Raw genomic sequence first — 22784 nt, 5'->3', positions numbered from 1 at the left:
GGTAATGGTTGATCTTCTGCTTCAACTCCATATTCCCTCACAATCTCATATTCCTCAAGTCCCTTCATGTCCAAAAGACTAGTGATCTCTGTCATGAGAACACCTGACAGTTCTCTGGGTTAGAAAACACCAGTGGTTCACAAGTTTCTCAATTCAGAGATTTCCTATAGTCTCAGATCCCCAGCCAGGGGAACTATGCCCTCTGCAGCTACTCTATCAAGACCCATAAAAAACATTACACGTTTTAACTGGTCACCTCTCATTTTCCAAATCCAGGGTACGTACGGTCTCGTCAATGCTATCTCTCTTCAGAGGGCAATCACATCTCAGCAACCAGCTGCATGAATCTTTATTGCACTTTTAGGGTTAGTATTTTCCTTAGTCAAAAATCAAAAATGCTCACAGTGCTCCAGATATGGCTTCAACAATGTCCTGTACAACTGCAGCAAGACCTCTTTACTGATGTTCCATTCCTTCGTAACAAAAGCCAATACACTTGCCTTTCTAAAGTCTCGACATTTCACAATGTTAATTTTCAGTGACTCAAGTACAAAAACATTCCTGTGCTTCTGAATGTGCATATTTTCCAGTCCCCCACCATTCAAAAGATATTCTTTTTGTTTTTCTCCCAAAAGTGAATATCTTCATCCTTCGTCACATTGTATTCTGGCAGGATCCCACCAACGTGCCAACACTCTCTATATCCTTGCACTGCCATTTACGTCATCATCTTTGTTTACTTTTCTGCATAATTTAGTTTTGACAGTAATATATTACATGCAGTTTCTTAATCCAGGCGATAACATAGATTACAAAAAGTGCAGGCCCAAGTACACAGCTAGTTACAGTCTGTCAAGAGAGTTCCAGTCAGAGATAATAGGAACTGCAGATGGTGGAGAATCTGAGGTAACAAGGTGTAGAGCTGGATGAACACAGCAGGCCAAGCAGCATCATAGGAGCAGGAAACCTGATGTTTGGGGCCTATGAAGGGTCTAGGCCTGAAACGTCAGCCTTCCTGCTCCTCTGATGCTGCCTGGCCTGCTGTGTTCATCCAGCTCTACACCTTGTTGTCTCTACAGTTCCACTCAGTATGACTCTCTCTGTTTACTGTCCGCTATCAATTAATTCTAACATTTTACCTCTAAACCAAACCCACGACTCTTAATTTTTTTCATTTGACGCCTCGTTGAATGCTTTATGAAAATCCAAACACATTAAATCCACTATTCACCATTATCCAGCTTACTAGTCAGATCCTCAAAAAATTCAAAGATATCCGTCAAAGACTATTTCCATTTCATAAATCCCTGTGATTCTTCCTAAGTTTTCTAAGTCTCCTGCTGCACGTTTGTTTTAATCGATTCTAGTATTGTTTCTAATACTGATGTCAAGCCTGCTGGTTTTCTCTCAGTTTTCTCTCTTCTGTCTTTCTCGAACAGTGGTATTGTATTTAACACCTTCCAATCACTGGGGACTACTCTAGAATCTAAGGAATTCGGGAAAGTCAAAGCAAATACATCCACTACCAGCGAAACTACTCCACGTAAAACCCCAGGATACAGTTGCCAGGTCCACAAGAATTATTGCCACTTCGTCCCATTAATTTCTCCTGTATTATTACTTTGCTTAGGAGTTTCATTAAAGATTTATGTTCTGCTAGATCCTCGGATTCCCACTGTTCCTGAATTACTTTTCTTGATCTTGAGTCGTAAAGACACGTACAACATATTTGTTTAATATCTGTCATTTTGTTAACTTTACCTCTCTTAGCCTCTGGGCAGCCCATATTTATTTTCACTATTCTCTCCTTACTAATTTTCCTGCTCATTTATTCTCATTCTTGGTCTCACCTTTGCTGTACTCTAAAAAGCTCTCTCAATCCTCGGGTTTACTCCATTTTGACAACATTATAAGCTTCATCTTTGACAAATCGACCTCGAAAACTACCTCATACATTTTCGAAGAACTCATCCGCCACACCATTACTCCAGTTCTGAGGAAGGGTCACTGAATCCGAAACGTTAATTCTGATTTCTCTCCACAGATGCTGTCAGACCTACTTAGCCATTCCGGCAATTTCTGTTCTTGTTTCTGATTTCCAGCATCCACAGTTCTTTCAGTTTTTACACTATCAAATCTGGTTTACTCAGTCTGCATGAAGCTTAATGTCCCCATAATTACTGTATCACCCTAAACCATAAGGCCCTAAACGAATAGGCAACTCCCACCAATGGTTTCTGCCCATTAGTGTTTCTTAGCTCAGCTCAAACCAATCCCACTCAATTCTTCCTGTTTTTATCCCATGCTGTATTATCAGGGTCAAACCACCCCCCTTATCTTTTGACCATACCTTCTAAGAGTTGGGTGTCAAGAAAATATTTCCTTTCTATTATGAATATGGAGATTGGAGAAATTATTGTTGTTCCACGTAACATTATTTCTATAAATTTCTTCTTTCATTTGACCATTGCAAATAAATTAAAATTAGCACAACTTACTTTTTGTTTTTTTGCACTATTGGCTTTTAAAGAATTTTTTGCAAATTTTGTCAGTTTTAGTTTGGGATGCTTAGAGGTCTAACAGCTTTACTGTGTATAAAGTGATAAGTGATTGTGGTAAAAATGTTCAAATGTGACCTCATACAATGTTCAAATGTGACATCATATAGCATGAAAACAGACGCCTCAGTCCCCCGAGTCCATGCCAGCCATAATCTCAAACCAAACTAGTCCCACCTGCCTGCACGTGGCCCTTATCCCTCCAAACATCACTTATTCATGAACTTATGCAAATGACATTTAAATGGTGTAACTGTATCTGCATGCACCACTTCTTCTGGAAGTTCATTCCACACATGAACCACTCTGTGTGTAAAAAAAAAAATTGCCCCTCATATCTTTAAATCTTCCTCCTCTCAGTTTAAAACTATACCCCCTTGACTTGAAATCCCCCAACCTGGGGAAAAGACACTTGCCATTCACCTTATCTGTACCTCTCATGATTTTATGAACCTCTGTAAGGTCATCCTTCAACCTCCTATGACCCAGTGGGAAAGAAAAGTTCCAGCTTATCCAGCCTCTCCCCATAACTCAAACTTGCCATTCCCAAAACCAGCCTGGGAAATCTCTTTTGAACCCTCTCCAGCTTAACGATATTTTTCCAATAACAGGGCAGCCAGAACTGGACACTAATCCAGAAGAGGCCTCGCCAACATACATAAATGTAATGAATGCCTCTGACTAGAAGAAAACATGCAGCTTAGCACTTACATGGCAGTATGTTTTTATATCTGTTTTTCCTCCGATTGTCTCTTGTTTGTCCAATTAAACATTCATCCAATGGTTTCAGATCTTGCAGATGCTGTTAAAACATACGTCATAAATCTAGAAGAGCTGGCTCTAGTGCAAAAAATTATCATTTGCCTTGAGTTACAAATTATAAGTAAAAAACCAAAAGCAAAGTACTGCAAATACTGGAAATGTGAAATAAAAACAAAAAGATTGGAGATATTCAGCGGGCTAGGCAGCATCTGCGGATATTGAAATTGGGTTAAAATTTCAGGGTGACATAATTTTATCAGAAGTGAAAAAGTTAGAAGTACAAATTGTTTCAACTAACTGCAGAAGTTGGAGTTGCAGGTGGAAAGGGCAGTGTGTCAGAGATAAACAAAAGGAATGGTCTATGATAGGGTGGAAGAAGGGCAGATCAAAAGACAAAAAGGGTTATGGTGAATGGTAAAACAAGATGATCAAATGAAATAATCTCTCTCTTCTAAACAGATCTGGCTACTCTCTAGCTGATGCTGGGTCCAATGAAGTGACAGCCAGCTGGATACATCCCTTTTCATACAAAAACTCCAAGCTAATACACGAGTGAGGCATACTGTGCAGGAAGCACTGGCCCAGACAAAGTTTAATCGTATAAATGAGGAATGGGAATAGGCCACTCAACTCCTTAAGTCAAGTCAGCATTCAATAAGGTAATGGCTGATCTAATTATTTCACATCCCTGCCTTCCTTTGATAAAGTTTCAGGCCTTGCTTATCAAGAATCCATCCAATTCTGTCTTAAAACTGTAAAAGCACTCTGCCCCCATCGCCTTTTAAGGAATAGTTCCAAAGACTTGTGACCCTCTGTGAGAAAAATATTCTCACCTCAGTGTTAAATGGGTGACCCCTTTTAAACAATGGTTTAGGTTCTCCCACAAGTGGAAATATCCTTTCTACATCCATTTTGGGGATTCCACTCAGGATATTAAATGTTTAACCAAGTCACTTCCTACTCTTGTGCATCAGGAATGAAACTCTAAGTTTTGCAGGAATCCACACTAACCAAATATGTGCAAACTTACAAATGCACACATGATTTACACATTAGAATCACAGTTCACAGGAGGGTCTATTTTGGGCTCAACAAAGTATATTGAGCAACTTACCACACAATAACAATACAGTAGAACACTAAGTTTTAATAACAGCTGCATTAAGTAACAGCCAAATGCATTTTTAATTTCTGAATTCTCAGTTCTGAGTAAGAGTCAGATTGAACTTGAAGCGTTAACTCTGTTTCTCTCTCTACAGACGTTGCCATACCTTCTGGCTTTCTCCAGTATTCTGCTTGTTACACACAGAGTTTTAGTACATACCTCAAACTCCTGCGCTGGAATCTGCTGATCTAGCAGTCTTTGCAATGTTTTAATGATCGCATCCAGCTTGGAGCCTGTGTACTGGCTTGCATGGGGCACCTTTACAACAGATAGTGTGGCAAGCTTCTCTTTAGTTATTGGCCATTCATCTACAACAATTTAAAACAAACAGATAAACTCAAAATAGTCCAATATGTCAATAAAATAAAGTGCAGCATTATTAGTTTACCATGCAGGCACAGAGTGATTACTGTTAAACTGGAGCTTAAATCAAAACTTTATTCCCACAACTTTTAGTACCTGTCTTAAGGATTCGGCAGGATAATTCAAGTTACAAAAATTTAAAGATTTTGTATTTAGTAAAATTTAAAGATACACAGGGACATACATTCAACAAATAACATGCTTATTTTGGCAGTTTATGCAGAGTTTGGAAATCTTGCCCAACTTCTCTATTACTCGTCTTATTTGTGTTAGATATGCTCTTTGCAAGATGGCAGAGATCGCAGGGCAGATGGTGTTTGGGCTCCTGCCCCATCTGCTCCCTCTCGCATGACGGACTGCATCCTTCTTTCTTTTTTGTTTTTGAAACTTTATTTTCCTTATTTAACTTCTGAGTCAAATTCATCTTTTCTACTTTCTGCAGCTGAGGTGATGGAGGGGGTCTGCGGCAGCTGTTGAGTGGCGGATCCAGTCCATTCCTTGTGGTCATGGTGGTTGCAGCTTGAGCAAGTGTTCCAGCATCGACAAACTGGGATCTGTTCTTTTCCTCTGAGGTTTTAATAACATCTGCAACAGGCAGGGTGAATGGCTGCTTGGTCTTCAGGAGTTAACTTGGATGGTCAATTGCTTCTTGGAAGTTGAAGTGGGTCCCAGTCCTTGAGAGTTGGCACAGTCTCCAGGCTATGGTGGTGGCTGGAATATCTGTAGCAGGTCTTCAGCAGAGGTGGTGTTCTGGGTCTGGTCAGTGGTTGAGAGGCCTGCTTCAGCATGCTTCCTCCTTGGGTGTTGCGGCCTCAGGAACAGCTTTGGCAGCCGCAGTGTGGCAGTGTCTCATAGCCACTTAAGAAATCAAGAAGCCGTGGAGGGAACAAAAAATGAAATTTGTCCTAACTTTGTATGATTTATTTCTTTTCATAATTTATGCAATTGAAATGGCACGGACTTACGGCAACTTTACACATTTTACCGCATTTTCTTAAATAAATCATTATTGTTATTGCCAGAGGCTCTATTGAGTGACATTTTTATGAGAAGTTAATCTAATAAATTCCACATGCTTGGTCTAATTCCTGTCAGAATAATGAAGACAGGCACCATCAGAGCAACAAGCTCTCTATCATTTGTAGTCTATTTGAGCTGGGTAATTATTTGTATAATGAACGGACTAAGCACATATGGCGCAGGAAAATAATCTGGCAGCTAAACCTATTCAGATAAGTTATTTTAGAACCGGTCAATAGAAAATTTATCTTCAACTTTTATGAGAAGCTTGCATTAAAAATCCTACCAAAAGTTTTTTCCACTAAAATTCACACTGGGTGTCACTTTATTACTAACTTGAATCCTATCTGTAAATGGTAGCAAAGCAGAAAATATTCTGACTGAATTATCCATATGACCATCAATGACAGAGCATTTCAATGCCAGTAAGCAGAAGCTTACAGATTGCTGATGGTTCAGCAGGTTGGTTTAAACTTTGGTACTGGGTGTTGAGGAAAGAAGTACAGCTCCAATCCAATCACTTTGAAAATAGCACCTTATGGATTTAACAGATATTTATGCTTTATTTTAAGCCATGCATTCTATGTTGTGATTTGAGCAACGAATTTAGGAAACAGTACCATCCCTCAGTGATATTAATTTATAGCCCTAACACAAATGATGAAAATTCTACATATTTGTAAAATGAATAATTCCAGTTTACCTATTGATGAAGCATCATGTCGCAAAGTATCAACTGGAAGTTGCTCACTTCCCCTGGTAACCTCACCGTCCTCTGTCTTCTCCATGTGTGTCAGGCTGGGCGTCCTATCATAACTGAACAATTATACTGCTGTTATTTAACATGGTAATGTCAGCACAAATCTGACTTTAGCATGTGAAAACATCAGATAATCAGGTAGGGATAGGAATTGATGTAAAATTGCCAACAGCCAGTCTGAAGTTTTGAGCTATTCCGTGGTGTACTGTCAACCTACCGTGGTTGGATCAGAAATTACTTCCTATAATAGAATAGGTACTTTTCATATAAAGAATGAGTTTTCACAACTCAACACACTATGCCAGCTTTACTCATGCAAAGATTACAATTGACTTCAAATATTTTTATATGGGTTTAACTTATTTATGCTGATTCAGATAATAATTCTTTAAAAATAATGCTTTCAATTAAGCAAGTGTTAAGTTTATTGCAGATCAGGGCATACAAGTTGACTTTTGCAGCTTTGAAAATCCTTCCAAAGATAGCATTTGATTCATACCAAGCACAAAATGTGAACTGCCAACATTAGTGACAGTGTCTATTTAGTGGTCACTATGCGCAGTCTGCTCTATGTAGGCATGTCTTAAACTCTTGGGCATCTTCTGGGCAACATGGCATATATTGAATATTTGATTCTATGCACTGATTTGTAAGACACGTATAACCCTAAACTTGCCTCGGGCTGAAAATTTAAGGTCAACTTACAAAGCAATTACAGCCCTAAACTTACATTTATTAGCTGAAAAACCGTGACGTGGGATTCAACCTGCAAGCCAAGAATAGAACCTGTACTTTGACACAACAATATTGGGTTATCTTCTATGCTGAAATGAAAACAAAGTGTTGCAGGAACTCAGCAGGTTTGGCAGCATCTGCGGGGAGAGAAACTGAGTTAACACTTTGAGCCCTCCATGACTCAGAACTCTCTTTTTTGTTCAGCATCAGAGAGGATAAGGGCGGAGTGAATACACAACATTGGGTAGGATTACAAAAAGGATGCTTTGTTAACACCGAAAAGGATGAGAAAAAGTTTCTTGTTAGAATGCTGAATGAGAATAAAATGGAACTGGAATCAGGACAGTTCTGAAATTGTGTGAGGCAATGCTGATGAACTTGCAGGTTGACAGCATGCATTTGATGTCATATCGCACTGAATGCAGATTACTGGATGCAGCAGGAACAGCAGTCTGCGAAGTGTTGTGTGTCTTGGGGATAACTGAAATCCTGGATTGGGTTCAAAACATGAAAGACAGAACTTCAGTTGAAATATGAGCACAGCAGGATAGAGTTACTGAGGAAGGAGATGTGGCTGTGAAAGTAACTTTTGGCAAACACTATGAAACATTAGGGTAGAGATTGTAAGAGGGACCTGTTGGGTTTTTCCAGCAATTTCTGATTTTGTTTCTGATTTACACCAACTGCAGTTCTTTTGGTTTGTACTTGCAAGTAGTATTTACACACGTCTTACTTATCAACTATTCATCATGGTTTTCCTCGTTTGACAAGTATTGCAGAAAGCATAAAATGGTCTTATTGCCAAGTTATTTTTAAACAATATGTCAAAAGACAGTGTAACAGGTTGTTTGCAACGTTATGGCTATACTATTTTGAGCAGCTGGATATGGGTGCAGGACCCTGATCATTCAGTAAACTAGCTATGTATTCTTCAAATCTATTGGTAGAGATTACCTTTCAGATGTTTTATCTTCAATAGAGAGCTCTTGAATTGCTTTCTCTATGCTGGTTGAAATATGATAATCATTCTTTCTGAGTGGCTGTATAGTTAATAAAAAAAAAATTAACCAGTAACAATCAATGGAAAAAGAACTTTAAGAAAAGGCAACAATTCTGTAAAGCAAAAGACCTTGCATTTTCAATACCAAGAGAATATCTCAACAATCTATTGCAAAAGGATCTTTGCAAGTACAGTGGGGGTTTAATGTATTGTTTTACTGGGATGGAACTCAACTATTGCGTTTGATTTTAAAGGAGGGGATAACAATGAAGTATATGATCCCTGAAATGAAAGGACTATCTACAGACAACAGAGGTCTGGCCTTTAAGATAAATTTTCTGGATGCTGGGATAGTAAATTAGACCAGTCTGAGCTCATTCAATAATGATCTGCACCAGGGCACAACTTCTGCTCTTGAGGCAAGAACTTGATTTCTGGGGCAAGAACTTCATTCTCAGGTAACAATTGCAACTAAAAGAAATGTTGGTGGTGGGATCCACAGAGCGATGAAAGAGAATCTGGGCAGCTAAGCGTTGCCTCCAAAAGCCCTATTCAATCAATAATGGAAGACAGACTTAGAGATGAGAGGGCCAACAGGAGGCTGCGCAACACCATAAGTATTTTTTAAATTAGTTTATTTGTTCACATGAAGTGGAGATTATTGACAAGGCCAGAATTTATTGGCCATCCCTAACTGCTCTTCAGAAGGTGTTGGTAAACTTCTTAAGCTGTTGCAATTCACTTGGTGTAGCTACACCTGACCATTAGGAAGGAAATCTCATGATTTCACTAGCAGTAGTGAAGGATCAGTGAAAGGAAAGTTCCAAACCAGGATGGTAGGCGGCTTGGCAGCAAACGTATAGGTAATGATGTTCTATGTGGTAAAGGAAGCAGAATTAGAAGGTATTGTCAAATGAGTCTTTGAGGGTTGCTGCATTACATCTTGTAGATGATATATTCTACTTTCACTTTGTGTTAGTGAGGGAGGGAATGAATAAGTAAGCTGAATAGGATGCCAATTAAGTGGGTTGCTTTGATTTAGACAGTGCCAAGTTCCTACATGTTGTTAGGCTTTAACACAGAGTCATAGTGATAGAGTTATACAGCAGGGAAGCAGACCCTCCTGTCCAACCAGTCCATTCTGAGCATAATACCAAACTGAACTAGTCCCACCCGCCTGCTCCTGGCCCATATCCCACCAAACCTTTCTCATTAATGTACTTATCCAAATGTCTTTCAAATGTTGTGATTGCAGCCACATGCACCACTTCCTCAGGAAGTTCATTACACATGTGAACCATACTCTGTGTAAAAAAAAAAATAATTGTCCCTCATGTCTCTTTTAAATCTCTCCTCTCACCTTAAAAATGTGTCCCCCAGTCTCAAATTCCCCCATCCTAGCGAAAAGACAACTACCATAAACTCTTTCTAGATCCCTCATTATTTTATAAACTTCTATAAGGTCACCTCTCAACCTCCTACGTGGCAGTGAAAAAATGTTCTAGCCTTGCTTTATAACTCAAACTTCCCACATTCAATGAAATCCTGGTAAATCTCTTCTGAACCCTCTCCAGCTTAACAATATCCTTCCTATAACTGGGTGACCAGAACTGGACACAGTATTCCAGAAGAGGCCTCAGCAATGTCCTGTACAACCTCAATATGACTTCCCAACTCCTATATTCAAAGGACTGAGCGATGAAGGCAAGCATGTCAAATGCCTTTTAAAGCCCTGTGAATTATGTACCTGAACCCCTAGGTCTCTCTGTTCCACAACACCACCCAAGGTACCATTAGTTGTATTAGTCCGGCCTTGTTTGTTGTAACAAACTGCAAAATACCTCACATTTACCTAGGCATAGGGAAAGCATTTCAAGGCACTCCTGACTTGCGCCTTGTAGATGGTAGGCAGGCTTTAGAGCATTGAGTGGTGAGTTCATCACCGCAGAATCTGTTCTTGCACCTCCAACAACCATCACCATCTTCTTTTTACCTCCATTCAAGAGATTTCCTCCCCCAGTTCCTATTGACTTTAGTTTTGCTAGGGCTCTTTGATGACATATTTGGTCAAACGCAACCCTGATATCAAGGTCAAACACTCTCATCTTCCCTCAAGTTTAGCTTTTCTATTCATGTTGGTTCAAAGCTCCAACATGATCAAATGTGTAGACCAGGTGAAACCCAAGCGGAGAAGCAGTGAAGTGAGCATGTTAATGCTGAGTAGGCACTGCTTTTTGTGTTGACGGCAACGTCTTCAATCATATTGCTGATGATCAGAGTGATGACAAGCTGCTCATTGGTCAGACAGAATATATCCTGCATTTTGTGGATAGAACACAACTGGCAACTTCCCACATTGCTGGGTAGATGCCGATGTTGCAGCTTTACTGGAACAGCTACAAATCTTGCCACAAAATCAAGCTGACACAGCATATACAAACAACAGTCATAGCCCACGATGAATTTTGACATATCTGAATCAGCACACTTCATGCTGTTTCCCACATGTTAAACTGTATAAGAAAGGTCAATAATGAAGTAGCAAAGTATGACCTTCAAAATGACTTAGTAAATGATTCAATTAGCCTCATTAAAAAATAATTATCATCCTAGATTTATCATCCACTTTATGGCTTCTCTTCTAAACACAAGTAGCCAACTAATTATTTGTTCATCTCTTGAAAGCCCCCCTTTAACTCCTACAGTTTAGTGCCTACATCTACCCAAAGAACTGACAATGTTTTGGTGATAGAATCCCTAAAATGTGGAAGCAGGGTATTTGGCCCATCGAGTCTACACCAACTCTCCCAAGAGTATCCCACCAGACCCATCTCCTACTTTAACCCTTTAATCCCACATTTCCAATGGCTAATCCATCTAGACTGCACAGTCCTAGACACTATAGGGCAATTTAGCACGGCCAATCCCATAACCAGCATATCTCTGGACTTGGGGGGAAACAGTGCATCTGAAGGAAACCCACACAGACACAAGGAGAATGTGCAAACTCCACACAGACAGTTATAGACAGCAGACAATAGACAATAGGTGCAGGAGTAGGTCATGTGGCCCTTCAAGCCAGCACCACCATTCATTATGATCATGGCTGATCACCCACAATCAGTATCCTGTTCCTGCTTTATCCCCATAACCCTTGATTCCACTATCTTTAAAAGCTCTATCCATCTCTTTCTTGAAAGTATCCAGAGACTTGGCCTCCACTGCCTTCTGGGGCAGAGCATTCCATATATCCACCACTCTCTGGGTGAAGAAGTTTCTCCTCAACTCTGTTCTAAATGGCCTACCCCTTATTTTTAAACTGTGTCCTCTAGTTCTGGACTCACCCATCAGCGGAAACATGCTTCCTGCCTCCAGAGTGTCCACTCCCTTAATAATCTTATATATCTCAATCAGATCCCCTCTCATCCTCCTAAACTCAAGTGCACACAAACCCAGTCGCTCCAATCTTTCAACATATGATAGTCCCGGGAATTGACCTCGTGAACCTACGCCGCACTCCCTCAATAGCAAGAATGTCCTTCCTCAAATTTGGAGACCAAAACTGCACACAATACTCCAGGTGTGGTCTCACCAGGGCCCTGTACAGCTGCAGAAGGATCTCTTTGCTCCTATACTCAATTCCTCTCGTTATAAAGGCCAGCATGCCATTAGCTTTCTTCACTGCCTACTGTACCTGCATGCTTGCTTTCATTGACTGATGTACAAGAACCCCTAGATCTCGTTGTGCTTCCCCTTTACCTAACTTGACTCCATTTAGGTAGTAATCTGCCTTCCTGTTCTTGCCACCAAAGTGGATAACCACACATTTATCCACATTAAGCTGTATCCGCCATGCATCCGTCCACTCACCTAGCCTGTTCAAGTCACCCTGTATTCGCATAACATCCTCCTCGCATTTCACACTGCCACCCAGCTTTGTGTCATCAGCAAAGTTGCCAGAGGCTAGAATTGCACCCACATCCCTGACGCTATGAGGCAACAGTGCTGACCACTGACACACCGTGCTGCTCCAAATCACTATATATCCTGATGACTGACCCTTGTCTGCTGGATTTGACCTTTAATGAGCACTGTCCCTATTGGCTGCTCCACTCTCCTCTGCTGTGATGCACCTGTTGGTTGTTCCGATGGTGCCAAAAAATATTTAGTGCTTACTGCCTTTTGCCCTTTTGATTAGTTCCCCGAGACATTTTATTAGACATCAGGGCTGGACCATCTTTAACAGTGGAAAGAAGGTGCTGAAAAGGCCTCAGCAAGAACTTGCTTCTTCCAGTGCAGCAACCTAGATTCTTGGGAGGAGAATATAACTCCTTCCTGGAACTTTTCAACACAGAGTCCCTCACTGAATTTTATGTAGGCTGACTGTATCCCTGAGCATTGTAAGGTCAACATTTCACTAGGGAGCCAAAGATTTCTCTGGATAAGTCTCAGAATATCTGGGCAAATTTTATACTCATTACCTCTAACCAGATTTTCAAAGACCAGTATAACATTTCTGGAAATCCCCTATACCCCAGTCAATTGTCTGAATAGTGCCTCAAAAAGGTGATTGAAGTTTATCTCGTGAGTATCATCACAGTTCACCTCAGCTCTGTTTAAGACAGGGCCTGTTGAAAATAGTAAACTGCACACAGGTCAGGAAGGAGAGATCACATCCAAAGGGAGACAGAGCCTGAGAATCTATATAGCTTGCAGAATCTGGAGGCAGTGCAGGAATTTGTGCAGAGGGGAAGCTTTTTGCTTGCCTTTTTGGCTCACAGTTTGTAAAGTCTTTTCACAGGATTGACTGGATTCTTTGCAGAGGTAACAAACAAATCAGACAAAGGAGAGCCAGTGGACATGACCTTTTTGGTTTTCTAGAAGGTCTTTGACAGGTGCCACACAGGTGGTTGCAAAATAACTGCCAATTTGTTAGGGACAAGGTACTGGTAAGGACAGAGGATTGGCTGACTGAAGGCAGAGTGGGGGGTTAAAAGATTTTTTTTCAAGAATGGCAGCTGGTGACTAAGGGAGTTCCGCAGAGGTCAGCTCTGGGACCACACCTATTTACAATACACACCAACAGTCTGGAGAAAGGAACGGAGGGCACTGTTGCTAAATTTGCAGATGGTACAAAGATTGATTGAGGGACAGGTTGCGTTGAGGAAGTGGGGAGACTGGAGAAGGATTTGGGCAGCCTGGAGAGTGGGCAAAAAAGCGGCAGATGGAATACAATGTGGCAAAGTGTGAGGTGATGCACTTTGGTACAAAGCACAAAGGTGTCGATTATTTTCTAAATGGGGAATGTGCTTCAGATTTCTGAAGCCTAAGAGACTTAGGAGCCCCGAGTTCACGATTCTCATATCTAAGGAAGGATGTGCTGGCATTGGAAGGGAGAACAGAGGAGATTTCCAAGAATGATCCCAGTGATGAAGGGCTCGTCAATTAAGGAGCGGTGGCAGACTCTGGGTCTGTGCTCAATGGGATTTTAAAATCTTATTGAAACTTGAAGAACACTGATAGGCCTGAATAGGGTGGATGTGGAAATGAGGTTTTCACTAGGAGAGACTAGGACCTGAGGGCACAGCCTCAGCGTGAAGGGACAACCCTTCTAAGCTGTGATGAGGAGGCATTTTTTTCAGCAAGAGGATGGGTAAACTTTGGAACTCTTTGCTGCAGAAGGCTGTGGGGATCAAGCCATTTAATACAAAGATTGATAGGTTCTTGATTACTAAAGGGATCATGAAGATTATATCAGAAAGGATCCATGGTGTGTTGCTAAGTTGGATACAAAACTGGGTTTGTCTTAGAAAATAACAGTTAATTGTGGAGGGGTGCTTCTCTGGTTGGAAGTCTGTGACCAGTAACGCTCCACAAGGATCAGTTCTGGGACCTCTGTTTGTTATAAATGATTCTGAATGAAAATGTAGGTGATCTGATCAGTAGGTTGGCAGATGGCATGAAAATCAGTGGAGTTATGCACAGTGAGGAAGGCTAACAAACAATGCAGCAGGATTTAGATTGGTTGGAATGTTGGGTGGAGAAATGGCAAATGGAGTTTAATTTGAACAAGAGTTGATGTCAATGTATGTTGGGAGGTCAAATGCAAGAGGAAAGCACACAGTAAGTGGCAGGACCCTTATAAGCATTGATATACAGTGGGATCTTGAGGTGCAAATCCATAGCTTCCTGGAAGTGGCAACACAGCAGGTAAGATGGTAAAGGCAGCATATGGTAAGCTTGCCTTCTTCGGTTGGGGTACTGAGTGTAGAAGTAGCAAGTCACGTTGCAGCTGTAAGAAAACTTGAGTTAGGCTGTATTTAGCAACTATGTGCAGTTCATTTCACCACACTATGGGGAGGATTTGAGAAGGTGGCAAAGAGATTTAACAGGATGTTGCCTGGATTGGAGTATGTTAGCTATAAAGGAGAGGTTGGACAAACTTGGATTGTTTTTGTTACAGCATCAGAGGCTGAGGGGTGACCTGATAAAACTATAAAAAAAAGTATGAGTGGCACAGATAGGGTGGATAGTTGGAATCTTTCTCCTCGGGTGGAAATGTCAAATAATAGTGGGCATTGGTTAAAGGTGAGAAGAAAAAAGTTTAAAGGAGACGTGTGCGGCAAGTTTTTTTTAAACAGAGGGTAGTCGGTGCTTGGAATGTGCCCTTGGGGAGGTGGTAGAAGGGAGACAATAGCAATGTTTAAAAGGCACTTAAATGACACATGAACAGGCAGGGAATAGTGGGTACAATTCTTATGCAGACAAATGGGATTAGTTTAGAATGGCTCATGGTTGGCACAAGACACGATAGGCTGTACTTTGCTCTACACAGAACTGTGCACAATCTCAGAACATCCCAAAGAAATTATTTATGAAATCTATTGCTGTCATGTAGGAACACTGTATTCCATTTTGTACATAGCCCTAAAAATAGTAATATAAAGCACCATGATTATCAGTTTTTGCTTGTGTTCACTGAGGCACAAATGTAAGTCAGGATACTGGGAGAAGTGCTTACACTTTATTGAAAAGTTCTCTGGGATCTTTGATGCCCAGGTGAGACAGTAGTTGTGTGTGGGCTTCATTTATTATCTGAAATTGAAACGTCAAGCTAAGTTGTGTATTCAGGTCCAGGATTGGCTCTTGAAGTGTCAATTTTTTGACTGTACTGCTGAAGCAGTAGGTATATGGAAGGCATATGGAATGTTGACCTAAAGGAATTGAATATAAAAGTAGACAAGTATTGCTTCAATTCTACAAAGCATTAATGAGTCAGACCCGGAATATGTGTACAATTTTGATACCTTTACTTGAGGAGGGATGCAGCTTTATTGGGGAAGTTCACTAGATCGATTCCAAAGATGAGGGGCTTGTGTAATGAAGAGAGACTGAGAAGTTTAGGCTTATATTCTCTGGAGTTTAGAAGAAGGAAAGGAGATCTAATTGAGGCATACAAAATGCGAAACAACATAGATGTAGAGGGGATGTTTCTTCATGTGGAGCAGTCTAGAATGAGAGGCCATAGTTTTGGCATAAGTGCTAGCAGATTTTAAACAGAGATGAGGATAAATTACTTCTCTCAAAGGGTCATGAAACTGTGGAATTTATTGACGCAGAGTACAGTGGAGGCTGGGACATTGAATAAATTTTAGGAGGGTATAGACAGACGTTAATGAATAATTAAGGGTTATGGAGAGCAGACAGGGAAGTGGAGTTAACGCCAAGATGAGATGAGTGCAGTACATGCTACCAATGAAATGTGTGCAAAATTTGTTCAAATTAGGATTGTTAATTACCTCAGGGGAGTCTTCAGGCAATGAAAAACCTTCATAATCTGTATCCTCAGATTTAGTAGACATTTCTTCTTCCTTCAGTTCACCTATATGTTTTGCAATACCAGGTGTTTTCACAAAATCTGTATCTTTCTCTGTACAAAAAATAATTTTAAAAAAAGCAGCTTTTCCTTTGAAACAGTGATTACAATGAAGCTTGAGACTCTGAGTGCCCTTTCACTTCTGGAACCTGTTCAGATTAAGTGGATTGATGTCACTTCTCTGTTAACTGCACTCCTATAGTTACAGACTTTGTGCAGCACACACCTGTTACCAGAATAACTATTCTGCGTTTATTTGAACGTGGGATACTGGCTACTATCCCATGGAAAATTACTTTAATTTTTTGGAATGGCTACAAAAATACACTGAAAGGTAAAAACAAATTTTATTCATTATCCAATTTATGATTTAAAAAAAACACTGCAGCTAAAATACTTACAAACACACTTTTTTTATGTTAGCCCGTTAAATGCGGGGCTCTTTATAAGTGTACATGTTCTCACTTGGGTCATTACTTCTACTTTTAAAGTTTAAATGATTGTTACCAAGGCACTAAGTACATTCAAGCTTCTAACAAGTGCCCATTTAAAACAAAGCAAGTATTACATAATCAGTATTCTGGTAAACAAATGTAATCGGTTACAACACAATAACATTCTACAGCGTAGCAGAACCACTGGATTCTGATGGGAAACTGTTGCAGTTCAAAATATTTACGAACTTTCAATGCTCTGTTAAGCTAAGAGATTTCAGTGGACGCCTGAAGAATCTTCTAGTTTCTCCATCACTCTCAGTAATTGAATAGTTCTCAGTTTAAAAAAAGGACAAACCAAGTGCAGAATGGAATCACATTTTCTAATCCCCACAAATATGCCTCAACCATAATCGTGCATGAGCTTTCTATAATACATCAGTTCAAATTTTCCGTTTCCCACAATAGCTGATTTATGATCTGGACACTGACCCAGCAGGTTTATACATAATTTACAATAGAGAAACAGACTTCTGGCTAAACTGGACTGTGCCAAATTTTTATACTCCAAATGAACCTCTTGCTCTTCTCACTATGTCAATGAATTTCTTCACACCCTGTCTCCCTTAGTTATGCACCAGAGTACTCCAAAAACGGCATCTACCTCCCTGTGCTCATTACCTGAATGCTTAAGTAAACAATTTTGAATTTACAAGGCCCAATCTTTTCAGTCTTCAATTTTACCCCAATGTTAAATACATTGAGAATACAGCGGTAGCAAGTTTTAATTTTCCAGAATCAGTGGTCAGGATGTTGTCAACAGTATTCTGTTCCTGAAACATAGCCAGACCTGTGCGCCACTACTGTTTACCCTCTTTTTGACATTTCCCATAAAATTTAACTAAAATTCCAACATGCAAAACGCATGTGCTTAAGCAATGGGGCAGCATTTTATGGGTGAAACTTGCTATTAGCGGACCATGACCAGTGGGTTATAAAACGACCTCCTGGAGAAAAGAAAGATTGCGCTTCCTGGCCACAACATTGTTGCCAAAGGCCAGTGGCTGACTTCCATATTACCTGAATGCCTGTCCCTGTCTATAACCCCAAGGAATCACTACTCCCTTTCCACCAACACAGGAACATTGGACTTAACTGGAGCAGGCTATTTGAGCCTATTCCAACTCGGGGACTTTCTTTTCTCAAAAAGCTCAGTGTACAATAGTACAAATGACCCAGTATCCACTCTTCTTTGAGGAAAGGAATTCCACATACTAAGATCTCTATCTTAAAAGGCAGCTATCTTATTTTTGTGTCTACAATTCTAATCACCCCACAGGAGATCAGAATTTCTCCTGGCATTCCCTACTATCAGGAACAGACCTAAAATGTTTGAACAGTCTACAAATGATAAATAAGCTCTTCATCTCAGGTGTGCGTCAACTGAATCTTCCCTGAAATGCTTCTGATTCAGTAAAACTTTGTTTTTCAAATAAGGAGAAAGATGTTACTGGGACTGGAGGATTTGAGGTATCATGAGAGGCTGGATAGGCTGGGACTTTTTTTCCCCCCCCCGAGTGTCAGAGGCTGAGGGCCGACCTTCTGGAGGTTTATAAAATCATGAGGGGCACGGATAAGGTGAATAGCCAAGGTCTTTTCCTTGGGGTCGGGGAATCCAAAACTACAGGGCATAGTTTTAAGGCGAGAGAGGAAACATTTAAAAGTGATCTGGGGCAACATTTTCCACACAGAGGTTGGTGCACATGTGGAATGAGCTGCCAAAGGAAGTGGTAGATGTGGGCACAGTTACTACTTTTAAAAGACGTTTTGATAGGTATTATGTTTAGGAAAGATTTAGCAGGATTGGGGCAAACAAGCACAAGGGGGACAAGTTCACTTTGGGAAACCTGGTCAACATAGACCAGTTGTACTGAAGGGTCTATTTCCATACTGTATGACTTTATGAGTACCTTCGGAGTGCAGTCACTATGATAATGGACACATGGTATCACAAACAGCAAAGATATAAATCTTTAAGTAATTGGGATGATATGGATGATGGCAGTGGCACAAAACAGGCAAAAATAATTTTTGCCACCCATCATGCAACATATCTAATACATTGGTGGAACGAAATACAGACATGGTGTAAAACAGGTAAGCAATGGGAAACCTCCTGTTTTGTGGGCTGCTCATGTTCAATTTCATTCATATTCTGTTTTCGCTGCTGATTGACGGATAAATGAATTTGCCATAGTCCCTGACGATCGTAGGGCTGCTCTTTCATTACAGAAGTACAAGATTGAGAAGGCAGGGCCTTCATGGCAACCTCAGCCAGTTATGTTTCTGCTATAGTTTCCAACTTTGCCATTCCAAACAGCAAACTATAGTAGCAAATTTGAATCCACATGCAAAAGCACAAGTATCCCAGGATAAATATCGATCAGATTGAACAAATATTCATACTTAGTCCAATAGTCTAGACTTATGAGTCAGGTTTTCAGCATTCCATGGCAATCCATTGAGAACATCTTGTTATATTTAGATAAATTGAAAGAAATAAATTACAAATTGTTGATGTTCACTGTGGCACACAACACAAAATCAGCTATTTGATTGGGTTGCTTATTGGATTCTTAAATGTTAGATACTTATTAATCAATTGGTCCAGTCAGTTAGCAGTAACTTACAACATGTTCTTGGAGATAATGCGCAGATTAGATTAAAGAATTACATAAATTGAACTCAATAACACTCAATCTTTTCATGCCTGCACAGTGCTGCACTTTGGAGAAAGAACTTATAACTTCAGCATACTTACCAGTATTTCTCATTTCGCTGGAGGACTTAGCTCTGGAGACAGTTAAATTCACTAATCCTTTGGCTTTGCGGATTGTTGTCACTGCTTTAGTGTGGGAGACTCCAACTATACATTTCCCATTTACCTATGATTTAAAATAGTAGATGATGACAGGTATGTCACAAACAGTAAGATCTTTTGATCTCTGCAAACCTTTTGCTATTTTATATGGATACTCTCCACAGTTACCATGTACAACAGAAGGAAACAAAGGGTGGAAAAATTGTGATGAAATAAGCATTATTAAAGGCTAATAGTTGGAATATGTTATCGCAGACCAAATGCACTGTAATTTTGCATATTTATACTCCATCCTCGCTTTCTCCTTGCTAGCTGAATTGATTTCCATCTTTAAAAAATAATTTTCATACAATCGTTTGGCCTTTATTGCAAGAGGATAATGTATAAAAGTACAGAAGTCCTGATACAGCTGCACAGGTTATTGGAATGTGTACAATTCTGTCCAATTTTTTGAGATGATGTAAATCTTTTTAATTAACCAGATCAGACATGTTATAATCCATGTCTGCAGCAGGTGGGACTCGAACCCCGGCCTTTGATTTATGGATGGGCATACTTGCATTGCCGACAGTGCAGTGAAGACTCAGTAGTTGATTCCTGGGGCCATAAGTGGCTGTATTTGAGCAGGCTGAGATTACACTTACTGAAGTTTGGAAGAATGAGGTGACTTTATAAGATTTTGATAAGTCATGACACGGTAGATGTCAAGAGAATGTTTCACCTCTTGGGGAATACAGAACTAGGGAGAAAAGATTCAAATTAAGGGATTTTCCATTTAGGGTGGAGATGAGGAGAAATTTCTTCTCTCTGAGAGTAATTATTAATTGGCATTCCCTAATTTCAAGTGCTGAGCAGCTGGGTCAGACAAGTTTCTGGACTATAGGGGAGTCAAGGCCAGCATTTATTTCCCATTCAGTAACAGCCTCAAGAAGGACATGTTGAATGGCCTTCTTGAACTGGCAGGGAGTAACTAACCACATGACTCTCTAAAGTCTGTCCACCATCTGAAAGGCAGAAGCTAAGAGTGTGATGGAATTGTCCTGGTTTATCTGGATGAGTGCAGCTCCAACCAAAGAAGCTTGACACCATGCAGGACAAAGCAGCCTGCTTGAATAGCACTATATCACCAACAAATATGCTGTAGCAGCAGGGTGTAATGCTACAAGGTGTACAAAGTGCAGTAATTTATCAATAATCCATTGACAATTCCATCCAAGAACACAAATGTTATCATCCAGAAAGGAAAGAGCAGCAGAGGCCAGGCAAGACGCCATCTGCAAATTCTCCTCCAACCCCCACATGACTTGGCAACATATTGGTACTCCTTCACTCTTATTGGGTCAAGACCAGGGAACTCCCTAACAGAAGGTGGTGTCACTACACTAAATGGAATGCAGTGGTTCAAGGCGGCAGCAGTGGTTCAAGTAGCAGCTCATCACACTTTCTCAGGTCAATTAGGGATGGTAAACAATGCTGGCCTAGTCAGTAAAGCCCAAATTGCCTGAATGAATGAATGAAATAAAGACATTTAAGAACAAAAGTTTAAAAATCAAAAAAAAAGGGAAATATACTTTTCCGCAACATGAACAAGTGAATTGAATCAGGATAGTGTGGGTAACAGGAGGATCTATCTCAATAATTTCCATGGAGAACAAGCCATGGTTATCAATCTCAGAATTTGTAACTCAGGCTTCTGTCAAGTATACTACAAGGAAGTAGCATGACGACTTAGATCTCAATGATAAGTACGTGACTGAAAGTACAGCAACATTTGGGATGTCGTAGCAAACATAATTTTGCTCAATTCAAGTATAGAGAAGAGAAAAACAAAACTACATAATGAGGTGAAGATGGGCCTTTCCTTGATTGAAAGAAAGTTGGCATTGGAACCATTAATCAGCAATAGAAAATAGCTGAACTAGAGGCGAAAAGTATACTCGAGCCAAAGGAAACTCCATCAAAAGCCAGATTCCATGGATAAATAACCCAAGTTTGATTAAACTTTAAATTAAAACCAATTATTAAACAGTTGCCCAAGCAATTCACATATCCACTTTTTAAAAGATGGATTGTCGCCAAGTAAAAACCATTGCATTTTAGTCAGCTCATCTTTCTGTTCGGCTAGTATCAGGAGCAACATCAAAACTCAATGTATATCCAACCAACGTGAATGGGTCCCATCAGCCTTCCTGTGGGAGAAAACTAGAGCACCCGGCAGAAACCCACACAGATACAGGAAGAACATGCAAACTCCACACAGACAGTTGCATGAGGCTGGAATCAAACTCATGTCCCTGGCACTGTGAGGCAGCAGTGCTAACCCCCGTGCCACCCTTCATCTTATTTTAGGATAGTAAAAATAATAAAGGAGGGCAGAGTAGATAGTGAAGGTCAACTTTCACATAAATAAAACTAAAAGCTTAGTTACATTTAAGGTATAAAAGGTCACCAGGATTTAACGGCTTACTTTCAGGACCCTGAAGGTAGGAAAAGGCAGAATGTCTGACGATAATTTTCCAAAATTCTGCAGACAGGAGTTTTGTACCAGAGAACTGGGGAGTGTCAATTTTGAAAGTCCTCTTTTTTGGAAAAAAAGCAATGAGCCAAACATTATTGCTAGATAGTCTTCATTCATTGTGAAGCTAATGTAGTGGCTAACATGAGAAATAAATACTTGTAGAAATATGTATAGCAACGCCCGATTGTCCCGATTTGCAACGAGGTGCCCAGAACCATACACATTGTGGCCCATTTAATTTTTGTGCAAGTTCAACATTAGCTACTTGCTTTTATGTTCTATTGAATTCTTGGGTTTGTACCTAAGGTAATAAAATTTCAGAACAAGCAACTAATACTGATCTTGTTGATTTTGAAACATTATGTGCAGTTTAGGCATTCTCCAGAAGGGTGGACCTTAAAAACAGAAAAGGCTGCAGTTCAGATTCACCGAGACATTACCAGAGATTGGTGCATTAAACGGTGATGATTATGAAGACCGGACTCCAGAAGTTGGGACTTCTTTGTGAAGCCAAAGATTAACAACACAGTTGTTACACGTACACAAAATTATGGAAGATTACGTCGTGAGAAATAGTTAACTTGTTTTGTCTTGTTATTGACTCATGAACCAGTGGAAAAACTATTATTTAGCTAAACAATTTACACAATTATGAGAATTGCAAAAATGAAAGTTATACATTTAAAAGCTTTCAACCAAAGTTGTTGAAATG

General features: G+C 40.1%; 1 protein-coding gene across 9 annotated transcripts in view; it reads right to left on the bottom strand.

Moving 5' to 3' along the window:
• The window catches only part of ptpn13 (protein tyrosine phosphatase non-receptor type 13), a 224979-nt gene that overhangs the window by 20984 nt on the left and 181211 nt on the right, over nucleotides 1-22784 (bottom strand). For all 9 annotated transcript variants that reach the window (XM_048534137.2, XM_048534197.2, XM_048534154.2 and 6 more), the window contains 6 exons: nucleotides 19495-19618; nucleotides 16163-16293; nucleotides 8318-8403; nucleotides 6572-6684; nucleotides 4645-4793; nucleotides 3270-3360 (listed from right to left, as the gene is read on the bottom strand). In XM_048534137.2, coding sequence (XP_048390094.1) covers nucleotides 3270-3360; nucleotides 4645-4793; nucleotides 6572-6684; nucleotides 8318-8403; nucleotides 16163-16293; nucleotides 19495-19618 — 694 coding nt within the window. The remainder of the gene's footprint in view (nucleotides 1-3269; nucleotides 3361-4644; nucleotides 4794-6571; nucleotides 6685-8317; nucleotides 8404-16162; nucleotides 16294-19494; nucleotides 19619-22784) is intronic.

The sequence above is a fragment of the Stegostoma tigrinum genome, chromosome 1 (genome assembly GCF_030684315.1).
Source record: "Stegostoma tigrinum isolate sSteTig4 chromosome 1, sSteTig4.hap1, whole genome shotgun sequence".
Classification (NCBI taxonomy): Eukaryota; Metazoa; Chordata; class Chondrichthyes; order Orectolobiformes; family Stegostomatidae; genus Stegostoma; species Stegostoma tigrinum.
Note: the sequence above shows the minus strand (reverse complement) of the source record. Positions and strands in the feature narration are given on the sequence as shown.